The 12,018-nt window shown below is 41.1% G+C and overlaps 1 protein-coding gene across 1 annotated transcript in view; it reads right to left on the reverse strand.

Annotated features, from left to right (window-relative positions):
• GART (phosphoribosylglycinamide formyltransferase, phosphoribosylglycinamide synthetase, phosphoribosylaminoimidazole synthetase) overlaps positions 1-12,018 on the reverse strand; it is a 53,053-nt gene that overhangs the window by 19,135 nt on the left and 21,900 nt on the right. The window contains exons 10-14 of the mRNA XM_008165260.4: positions 11,082-11,250; positions 9,322-9,553; positions 6,352-6,446; positions 4,310-4,419; positions 1,348-1,546 (exon numbers count right to left, since the gene is read on the reverse strand). Of these exons, the coding sequence (XP_008163482.2) occupies positions 1,348-1,546; positions 4,310-4,419; positions 6,352-6,446; positions 9,322-9,553; positions 11,082-11,250 (805 nt within the window). The remainder of the gene's footprint in view (positions 1-1,347; positions 1,547-4,309; positions 4,420-6,351; positions 6,447-9,321; positions 9,554-11,081; positions 11,251-12,018) is intronic.

Raw genomic sequence — 12,018 nt, forward strand, 5'->3', positions numbered from 1 at the left:
TGATAGAATTCTAGCATCCTAATGGCTACATGACTCATGGTCTCGGATATTTCTGAATATGAGCACACAATGATACACAGTATTCCCATTTAAAACTTAATAATTGATCTCCACCAATTAATTTGTAAGCCTCCAGCTTCCTTTCTAACCTCACTGTAGGTGGCTATGTTTACAGTTGTGTAGTAACCGTAATGGAAATTAAGCTCTGAAATTTAAACAATTTAGTCAATGCATGTGACAAGTTTTTATATTTAAATATAAGTGTATTTTAGATGCAGGGTTTGAAGTAAGTAGCCCATTTATTCATATACTGGTATGAACCAATTAATTAAAAAATTTTTGATAGGCAATACATACATTGCCTGTTTTTCATGGACAAAGCTTGTGAAATACCTGTAAAATGAGACATCCCCATTAAGAGAGACTCTTTTCTTTCTATTTTTCAAAGATAGTTACATAATGCAAGATAAGCTTATCTGATTTTGCCATCTCTAACTGGTATATGAGAAGGTTTGTTTTGAAAATTTATTAAGTTTTGCTCCTGTATTTTTACTCGGGGAGATAATTACTTCTAAAAGGAGGAGAAATGTAAAAACAGAGAGAGGGAGCTGAACTTGGCTTTGTAGTTTTCGTTCTTCTAAATTGTAAGCCTACATTCTATTACTTTTATAAAGTAAGGATTCATATTAATACTTGGATAACACAACATTCTCTAATAGAATTTGAAACATATTAATGAGTTGAATGAATTTTAAAGGTTTAATTTTTGTGAAAGTCACAAGTTAAAATTAATATAGTGGTTCATTGTATGTAAGATTAGCTTCAATATTGAATAATAGGATACGTACATAATTTGCTAATAAAATATGATCACCTAGTTAATGAGAATATGAGGGAAAATGCTTAAACTTACATCTTAACATCTTGGGATAAACTGATTTTGTGAAAATGTGGATACTCCAAACACGAAGTCTTCATCAGAAAACAAATATGCCTCTTCAGCACATTTATAAATTGACTTGAAATATAGAAATAATTCAAATATGTGACCTATTGGCAGGAGCTGCATAAAGCCCTTCATTTTTATGATGTTAAATGAAGAGACAGGGAAAGAAAATTGTAAAAACATGGATTCCTGACCTACTCATAGCTTTTGTGAACAAACAGCACCTGCTATGTAGGTGGATGAAGACCCCATTTCATAAAGCATAGGCAGTTAATCAGAGCCTCATCGAGTTTTGATTTATGAAACCTTTCAAGAGTGTGGACACAAAACATTAAAAAACAGTTTAAAAAAGGTGCAGCACACAAATTTTCAAATCCCGTATAGGAAGCAAGTGCTCGTACCCAAGAGAGCGCATCCTGCCTTTTTACATGCTTTAGCTATTCCCGCTATGACTGCTTGAGACACTTCAACATCAAGTTTCCCACAGGCAAAATAGTCGAGGAAGAAGAGGGGCTCTGCTCCCTGAGCCAGGATGTCATTGACACACATGGCAACCAAGTCCTGGCCAATGGTGTCATGTTTCTTACACATCTGTGCAATCTGCAACAAGACAGAGAGACTAGTTTGTAATGTTTGCATGGATTAAAAGCACAAGATCTGAGAGGGGGGAGGGATAACTCAGTGGTTTGAGCATTGGCCTACTAAACCCAGGGTTGTGAGTTCAATCCTTGAGGGGGGCACTTAGGGATCTGGGGCAAAAATCTGTCTGGGGATTGGTCCTGCTTTGAGCAGGGGGTTGGACTAGATGACCTTCTGAGGTCCCTTCCAACCTTGATATTCTACGATTCCCTGACAATGGGAAGGGAAGACACAAACATCACATTGTTCATGTGAATATTTTCTGAAAAGCCTCTAAAATTGTCAGTTCCTTCAAATTAGGGTGTATCCTTTCTCTAAGTCGCTTATTTTTATGGGGAGGGAGATTCTCACAATATGGGTCACATCTTACTAGAGAGGGTCTCATGAACACTTCCCCTCCCATTGGCAAGTGTCTAACATCCCTGTGGCAACTACAGCAATTGCTTACACGACGTTAGAAAAGAATTTAAGAGGTTTCAGCTGTCTTTAGTGCAATGTAGCAGCTGAAAACAAGGAAGGAAGATAGTATCATGTGACCATCCAGCTCTCCCCAGACCACCAATAAGTAATACACAGACCACCAGATTTCAAGAAGTGAGAGAAGCTTTTTTTAGGGGAAGAGAATGAAAGATAAATAAAACGGAGAATGACTTGACAAATGGTACAGTTCACTTCTAGAACACCTCTCATAAAAGGATCTCATAGTGCTTTGTAAACATACGCGAGTTAAGCCTCACAGTACCCACCTGGTGGAGAAAGAGAATATCATTATCCCCATTTTTGTAGACTGAAGGAGTTGAGGCAAAGAGTGGTCAATGCCATAATTACCAAGTTTGTGTGTCTAAAGCTTGGAGCCTAAAATCAATATCCAAGTCCTAAATAAGAAGCCTGCTGTACTCCCAGCTCCAAACATTACAAAAGCATAGCTAAAAATCATGCAATTTAAAAACAAATAAATTTTGGCTGTTTATTTGCCTTCTTCAGGTTACATTCATGTCATATTTTCAAGCTATACACCATAACCACCAGGGCTAGAATCTTACTATAAAAATAATTATCAGGATTGATATTCTCATATAATCCCTTGCCTCCAGGAGCTGGGGCTTTAAGCAAAATATCAAACAGTGTGAGACTTGTGATAAAATTGTGAGAGTTGACACTACTGAGACTGATTTCCAAGGCACTAAACAACCATAGCTCCCATGGAAGTTAACAAAGGGTGCCCATGAACCCTTGATGTGACCAAGCGACATGGCTGGATTTTAGCACGTCAGCTGCAGTGATGGAGTTAGTGTGAAATAGCAGGTACTTCACAACTATGCTTTTCTGGACCAGGCAAAACAAGTACAAGAAACTCTTCCCCTATTTCCTAAGCAAAAAAAAATAAAAATGACAACCAAGTTCAAAATAGCTCTGATAAAACTGGATCACTACATTATTATTATTAGTAATAGTAATGCAGTAGCACGTAGAATGACCAATCAAAACCGGGACCCCACTGTGCTATGCACTGCATAAACACAGAGTAAGAGATGGTCCTGCCCTGAAAAAATTACCATCTAAAAATGAGACAAGATACAATAGGTGGATTTAACGAACAATAAGAGTAAGAAGGGCAAGGTTCAAAAGAAGAAGTGGGGAGAGCACAGCTCCTAGTAATTGCTTTTTCCTGGCTTGGTCAAGGAGTGCTCCCACACTGATCCTCCTTAATTGATGAGGCGAGAGTTCCCCCTCCTGTTTCAATCTACATTAACCACTGGAGCGTGGTACAGAGGGACCCCATTAAGATTATGCAATTATACAGAGAAGGTAGATAGTGCATAACGTCATTCTGAGTCAACAGGAAAATACGTTTTGGTGGCTTTTTTTTTTTTTTTTAAACTACAGTTTATTTCCACTTTAAAAATAAAAATTCACCTCAACTACGTTTATTTTTGTTACCACTCTCTATTTCCATCTTTTCCAACTGCTGATGACTTGGACATAGAAAGGGATCCTTTGATTTTAATAATAATAAACATTTATGAGAGCACTGAGATTTGAATATCATTCATTTACAGTTCAATGCTACATTATTTGTGCACCTGAAACTCCCAACAGGAGTTTTGGGAAACAGGGTCCCAGTCTTTAAAGCTCCAAAAATTTCTCTGGTGTGAACAAGAAAACTGATGGGCACAACAAAAACTCCAATTCATGCTGTCCAGCAGTAAGACAGTCGTTCTGCTCCGTTGGATACAGATGTTAAAAGATGTGGGCCAGATACTCAGCTGGAATAAATTGGTAGAGCTCCATGAATCTGACTTAAGATCTCATTTTAGGGAATGTTCATTTTTTTTAATTTAATTGGGGAGTACAAAATGCACTCAGAATAAAATGGTCCAATCAGTGTGCACAAATATACAATGGCCACTATATAGTCTTACTGTTTGGCTCTGCGATTGGACATTTTGTGTGTAGCGATGGAGGCCTAGATTCAACAAGGTATTTAAATACGTGCCTAATTTTAAGCATGAGCAATCCCTGACTTCAATGCGGCTTCTCACCTGCTTAAAATCAGGCATGTACTTAGCTGAACTGGGATCAGAAAGAAGATGCTTTTTAAAGTATGAATGTGTATTCTTCTGAACACAATAAGCATCCCCGGTTAATAATCTCGGCATTGATGTGGACAGGTGTTTTGCTTTTAACCAGGACAATCCTTCCTGCACAGGTGTTTTCAGTTACCTTGAGTTTTGTTCCAACACCATCAGTTCCAGACACCAAGATAGGATCTTTGTAACCAGCTGCTTTCAAGTCAAAGAGACCAGCAAATCCTCCGAGCTCTGCATTGCAGCCTGCCAACCAGAAAAAAAAAAAAGACAAAGGAATTAAACTTTTACTCCAATGGGATCCTGCCGGATCTTCCACCACTGAAGAGATTCCTTCTGAAGCCACTCAACATGACTTTAGTCAACAGAAGGGATCACAAGACTCTCTCTTCCCTTCCCTCTCCCGGCTCCCCAAAGACCAAGTGCCCCTCCACAGTAGTCTCAGTCTCTATTAAACTAGGTCCTGATCTAACCCCTATCATTGATTTCAGTTGTAAATTGGGCCCTTGGGGAACAAGAGCTGAGCTCTGGACATAAGTTTTGATCCCACGTGTTTATGCTGTTGATAAAAACAACAAAGCAGTGTGGGTTTTTTGGGGAAGGAACGTACCAACTAATATACTATCCAATTTCCAAAGCAATATCTGAGTCTAAATAAAAGTACAGAGTATTAAGATGCTGCAAAACATACATCTCTAAACTGTATTTAGGTTGTTTGGGCTTGACTGTTCATTGCCCTACACCCTGTGTAAACTGCTTACACCTGTGCAAAATATGTGCAAAGTGACTGAAAACCATTACTATTCTGACTGGTCACATTTTACATCCCCTTTCCACAGAAAGTCAATGGGACTTAAGCTCTTGAGTCGTCTACGCACTTTTGCAAATGTTACCCCTGGTGCCAGTGAAAGGTGCGGATTAACAGCCTAGTATACTGAAGACTTCTAACCACTTATGACCCATTCCTACAAATCACCCAAATGTAGAAACCCCATTGGAACTGAGCCAACAATGGGCCCTGATCCAGCAAACCACTGATTAAAGCACATGCTTAACTTTAAATACTGGAGTAGTTCCACAATAGGCCAGTTAAGCATGTGCTTTAATTGCTTCACTGGACTTAAGCCTTGAAACATAGGGAGTTCCGTATCCTTTTAGGATACATTTTTATAATTACATAAGCCTTGTGATTGCACATTCAATAGTTAATGTAGATTATTTGTACTTAAAAAAGCTTTCTGTAAAAGCAGATAAGAAATGGCTGTAATAGGCTGAAGCCCAGTCCTCCCTGAAGAAAGTTGCCAATGGGACATTTTCCTTCCACTGAGATGCAACACCCATTTTATGTCTCTACCTACAGTGCATTATTACTGTCAAGTACATGTATGTTTGGCTTCCAGTTGTTAAGATTAGCACACATTAAAAAAAAATAACAATGAAAGGGGCAAAGCTGGAAAAAACAGAATTAATAATGAAAATTATTCACAGGTTTGGTAAATGTGAAAGAGATATAAAGCTATTTGAAGGTCTTTAATTAATTTGAAAATTGAAATAAACTGTATTAACAAAATGTCTGTATTCATTGCAGACCCACACTTTGTTATATCACCATTAGTGACTTGTTATGGCAAAGCAAGTTTCTGAAACCAGCACGAGGAGGGTCTGACCTGATCAGTTATCTGAGGAGCACATGGGTGTCTTGTATGCAAAAACTGAGGTAATTCCATGTATGATGTATGGGGAGTTTTACACTTTCAGTGAAAAGTCACAGGCTTTCAAAACATGTATTGAAGAAAAATGAATCTCTGATACTGTACTCAAACTGAGAATATATTTACTTAAAAATATGAGCAGGTGGTGAGACTTTTTGCTCATGTATCTTAAATTTAGGGAATAAACCTCTGTGTTGCATGAGCACCCTCAATTCTGTCGAACTCAAGGGGAGTTGAGAATGTGCTACATCTCTCAGGTAATACGTTTTACAGGGTCATTTTGACAAGCGATTCTGTATCTTTAGGGATTTCTGCATTTTGAATATCTCTTGGGTGTTTGCTCAACCTTGAATTTTCAAGGCAGGACACACAAACATGAGCATTTGCGTCACTCTAAAGATCTAATGACATGTATGGTTGTCAAGAACTGAGTGAACCAGGGATAATGGTACAAATCTGAGCTTACCTGGCCTTGAGGTGGCTGCTGCTAAGGGTTTAATTTTCTGAACCAAGGTATTGCCAGCTGCGATGTCTACCCCACTGTTTTTGTAAGTCAGGCCTCTAAAAGATTGTTAAAAAAAAGTTTAAAGTAACCAATTACTAATGGCATAAATATGTTTGCCTTTTATAGTATTTACTTTCCTACATTACTGTGATAATTAACTATATAGAACTCGATCCTGGCCCTAGTGAACTCAATGGGCGTTTTCCTAGTAGCATCATCCCTTTCATGTTTGCACAGTACTTTGCTAACGTAGCGTACGCTGAAAGCATTATTAGAATAGCATGAAAGAATTCAGCAGCAGTGACACAACATCTACTATACCACGTATTTCAGACCAGCTCAGTAACTCAAAGATTGAGGCACTGCACTGCTGTTTTGAGGCTAAGCTCATGCACATGGCTGAAGATAGGAAATAAGAGTACTGTGCTGTGCGATATATGAACACTCCTAGCCATCGTAAGGACTGCATCAGAGACCAGAACATAAGCCAACTGGCTACACACCAAGATACAATTCGCACAAAGATGACGTTCAAAGGAGGGACAATGGGCTCGGTTCTGCAGACACTGGTCCATTGGCTTCAATTAGATTACTCACATGCCAAAAATTAAGCATCCACTTAAGTTCTTTGATGGATCAAGCAAGCATGCTCAGTGGCTTGCAGGAAGCTCAAAATAGCATCCCATAATGAAGGTATTACATGGATCAGCACTGCTCTATGAGAACATATCCTTCAATTTAAGGTTAGTCCTTCCTTAATGACTCGGGTGGTAGAGCACAAAACATAGTGCATTTTTTTTTTTAATTAATAAGCTTACTTGTAAAAAGATTTCTAGCACAAGATTGCTTAAAGAATGCACATTGTTCAGGGCCCAATGTGTGTGTGTGTGTGTGTGTATAAACACACACACACTCTCTCTCTGTAAAAGGCACCCAATGAATATTTGGTTATAACTTGTACCCCAATTTAGTTAATGAATATATGTATACGAATTGGAATATCTATGTTATTAACTGAGATACAAGTTATTTCCCCCATATTCACAGGAATGATGTTTTATTTTTGGGATGGTCATTGTAGTTACTTTCAATGCTCAGTTGTAGCAAATGTATTTAACTCAGATTGAGCAATTCGAATTCTTACACAGTCATGGGTATGGATGAGATGGCCTAATAGATATTTTAGCTCTCTAATTTTTTTGATTCAGTATTAGGTTTATTCTCAAGGCGAAGCCCAATACTGGTTGAGGAACAGAGATCTGTCAGAATGACTGCCCTCTTCCCAATGTGTCTTATTAAGAAAAATTCCCTACAAAAAGTTGCATACACACACATTTCTGTTCAAACATACAAAAGGAGAAACGTTAAACATTTTCAGCTCTTAAATATATGCTGGGTTTTGTTTTTGTTTTTCTTAAAAAGAGAGTATTTTATTTTCAGAAAATGTTCTGGTTGCATTATAGCAGTGGTGGGCCGCAGGTTGCCCACCCCTGCATTATAGAGCGAAACATTACTGCCTGAGGATTGACCCTGCCAGGTGCTGTGCGCCTCCCCTGAGCTGCCCCCTCAGGAGCAGAGGCCTCCCAGCACCTTGCAGAAGAAGTTCCTAGAGACTACTGCTGCACTTTATGGGCCCAATCTTTGGTCCTTGTGAGCTGTGCTGGGGCAAAGGTTATTTTGCATCACCTATTTGTTCTCCCAGTACTTGGGGCTGTCTGGCATCAGTCTGGCCTCCAATACACATTAGAGCAGTCACCGGCCGCTCAAAACTTACACTAGCTCCCAAAGGGCTGACACATGAGCAGGAGATCATAAGAGCGTAGAGGAATTCCAGCCATACTCCCTCTCTCTCCATGCCCCCCAAGTTCAGTGCTTTACAGGGTCAGGCTCCTAGTGTCTGTTCAAGTACACTCTTTTGTCGTGTAGTACAAATATTCAATTATAATTTTTACTACAGCATTTACACCAATTATACGCTTTCACATAATTAAACAAATTATCAAATGGTGTGCTGTACTCTCAGGAGAAATAAGACTAAATACAAGCACCGTTTCACATTTAGTTTATTTATTGTTTATACATAGATGACTTTACAATAGACTAATCAAACAGTACTCTAGTAGCAAAATAGAGACTCTTACTAACGCAGCCTCTTATACTTTGCATAATGGTCTATTACCAAAAGTTATTATGGCTGTTAATGAACTGGGGAAGAGGCAGATTGAGAAAAAATGCTCCATATCTGGTAACATCAGTTAAAAAATTTGCAAGAGGTTCCTGACTACATCAAAAGGCAGCAGTCAAGAATAGCAAGAGACACTGCTCAAAACAAAAACAAAAAACCCACCTTCCCAGGATTAATAAACCCGTGTCTCGCAGAACTATTTCAAAATAAGTTACAAATTATAAGCTGGTTGTCAGTCAAAACCCAATAAAGCAGGAGTTGCAAAGCTTCTTGCTCCTTTTACACACATTTTAATAACACTAAGAATGAATCCAATGAAACAATCCACTAACATTTCTCCCATAAACAGATAAGATGACTCTAATGTTAGACTAATGGGAAATACAAATTTAGTGCAGGAGAAAGTTACTGTTTTAAGAACCTTGGAAACTGAAGTCCCCCATACACAGAATAGGCATAGTACAGGCAGCAGCAGTGTAAGTTACCCTAAACTTGCTTGTCAGTGTTGTTTATCCCAGACCTGGAAGAATCAGCTCTAGGTTGAGAGAGTAATTCAGTTTCCAAACCCAGTCAGTTGCTGGCTTCTCTTGCTGAGATTACTACAGAAATGCCAACCGTAAATTGCTACCTGCATCTGGGTACATCAGAAGCTAGCTGGAGACACCAAGTTAAGTGATCTCTTGAGTTACCGATGTCTTCTGATCACTAATAACAATCAATTTCAGGCAGTGCCTTCAGATATATACCTGGAATTGCTGAGGAAAGCTATAGCCCGATAACCAATGTCCTTTCTGTAAATGGCACCCTTGAAGTGTATGGCTGCTACTCCTTTGTTGGCTTCTCCCAGTGCTGCCATCAGATCCTTCTTGATAGCCGTTACCGTAAGGACTCTTCCACCATTAGTCACTACTTTGCCATCCTTTACTGCCGTGCCTGCATGGAACACCTCCAGCCCTAGTTCTTTAGCCTTAGAAAGTCCTGTAATATTTTACAATATAAATATAATCAATCATTTAAAATACTTTGATCACCTATTATTAATTATTTGTATTCCAGTAGTCCCTAGGAACCCCAATCAAGAATCAAGATGGATTGTGCAGGCCCACATAACCACTCTGGTAACTAAATACATACAAAGAAGCTAAATTCTGTGGACAGACAAATGTGTTCGCTAAATGCCCTGCGACGTGGAAGGAGGCATTTAGCTGAGACATCTGCTTACAGATTTAATTTTTAGTTGTATTTTGCATTACTCTACTCTTAGTTATGACCTTGAGTGACCAAAACAGATCAGCATGTTGCTGGGTAGGTACACCCTGCCACGGGGCGTCAGGTCACGTGTGGTCCAAAAGAACGGAAAAGGCTGTACCGCAGCCAGTTAGTTCTTATACTAATGACCTTTACTGGTCATGATAGTTTGGTGTCTAGTGGCTGGTGTCAATAGGGTGGCCCTTCTTGTCAGGGTAGCATGGTCTAATGGCCAGAGTCAGTAGCGGGCCCTTCCACTCGGGGCAATGTGGTCCAATGGCCCGAGGCAGTAAATGGCCCTTCTACAAGGAGCTGTGTGGCATAATGGCCAGAGTCAGCGTAGTAGCCCACCTCATTGAGATTGCATTGCCTGTTGGCCCGTTGGGGGAGTGGGGTGCCACTCTGGGGTGTGTGGCACTCTGGGTAATGGGACTCAGGCCCTCCCTGATCCTCTGAGTCACAGCCCCGGGCTGTGTCGGTGGTGGGAGTGCTCACCACTGAGCCAGCAGGGATCCTCCCGAAACACTGACTGGTTCCCCAGTTCGCTCAGCATCAAAAAGTTTATGTTCCCTGGGCTGCTTCTTACCCTTTCCCCCTTGTTGAAGCTCCCCAGGTCTTCTGGGGTCATCAAATGGCCAGGCTCCCACCAGTGCAGCCCCTTTTCGAGGCTCGTCGGGCAGCCTGGAGTCTGTCTGGCACTCTGCGAGCCCCGGCCCCACAGTCAGGGCCTGTAGTAACTCCCTGGAAAGAGCTCATAGCCCGAGTCCTTCCCCTCCAGCAGCCTGCTTAGACTGAGCTGGGCTGCTACCTTTTATATGCTGGGGCTGGTGCAGGGTAGGTACGCCGTCACACAGCACCAAAACAACAACGCGCAGTGATGAATTTAATACTATCCTCAGGTTTCACAGCACCTCAACAACATTCCATATTTAAAAAACATAGGAGGACCAGAAAAAGAGGATGTAATGAGTGGGATATGCTGCAATTGTCACCACAATGCTTATAATATGAGAGAAAAGTATCAGTTTTCCTTCCCAGTCTGAACTTTATATGAAAGGAAAGACATTCTATTTGACTAATGAAAGCTAAAAGTGTGTGTGTGTGTGTGTGTGTGTGTGTGTGTGTGTGAAAATTCAGTTGTCTCTTGCTGACGCAGAGTCATAAATAGTGTCGTTTCCAAACCTCGATATTACATAGATTAATTTATGCAAGATATACGGGTGAAAACTTCTTGCATAGTTACTCCTGTTGTCTTTACCTGTTATTTCCAAGCCCTTGGCATAGTTTCCTGGATAACCTTCACTAGCCATGACCACAGTCATGGCTGCACTGTCTTCAGACCAAACAGGCATGGAACTAGACAGCTTTCTATTGATTGTCGCTTGTATAACTTCATACAAATCACTCTTCAATAATGGAAGGATTACCTACAAAAATATAGACAAGTTTAAAAGACACTAAGGTTGAATTAAGTCCCAAATTTAGACTTTTTAAGAACACAGATTTTATAAAAAAAAGACAGTTACCTTTTCCGTAACTGGTGTTCTTTGAGATATGTTGCTCATGTCCATTCAACTTAGATGTGCGTGCCGGCCACGTGCATCAGTGCCGAAAGTTTTCCTCTCAGCAGTATTAGTAGGGCACCGGCTCCCCCTGGAGTGGCGCCCGTATGCTGCAGTATATAGGGAGTTGACGGTTCCCCCCACCCTCAGTTGGGTGCCGGTCACTTCGCCTGGAGACCGGTGCCAGTCACTCTGCCTGGAGTCCAATCTGGAGCGGGATCTTAGGGACCGGTGGCGCTTGACGGATCCGCGACTGCTTGAATCCAGCAATCTAGGTCTCGCACTTAACGAGCGGTAATGGGATGAGGAGCGGGATTGGAAGTCGGAATGGGCCTGGTGTTGGGAAGTGCCCACACATGGTGATGCCCTCCTAGGGATCGGCGATGCTTCGAGGAATGGTGACATTGATCCCTCGATGGGTCCCTGGAGCGGTACCATGGTCTCGGAGATACTGCGTGCTGGGACTGATACTCCTGCCGGGGGGGGGGGGGGGGGGGGGAAGGGGGAGGTGCATGCCTCCAAAGGTCTGCACCCAGTGGCCGATGAGCTGTGCCTTGAGCCACTCTGCCTGTGCCCTAGGTCTGGGGACTGAATAGGGCTGCGCTGCATCTGCCTTTCACGGTCAGATGCGAG

Source organism: Chrysemys picta, chromosome 1 (genome assembly GCF_011386835.1).
Source record: "Chrysemys picta bellii isolate R12L10 chromosome 1, ASM1138683v2, whole genome shotgun sequence".
In the NCBI taxonomy this organism is placed as follows: Eukaryota; Metazoa; Chordata; order Testudines; family Emydidae; genus Chrysemys; species Chrysemys picta.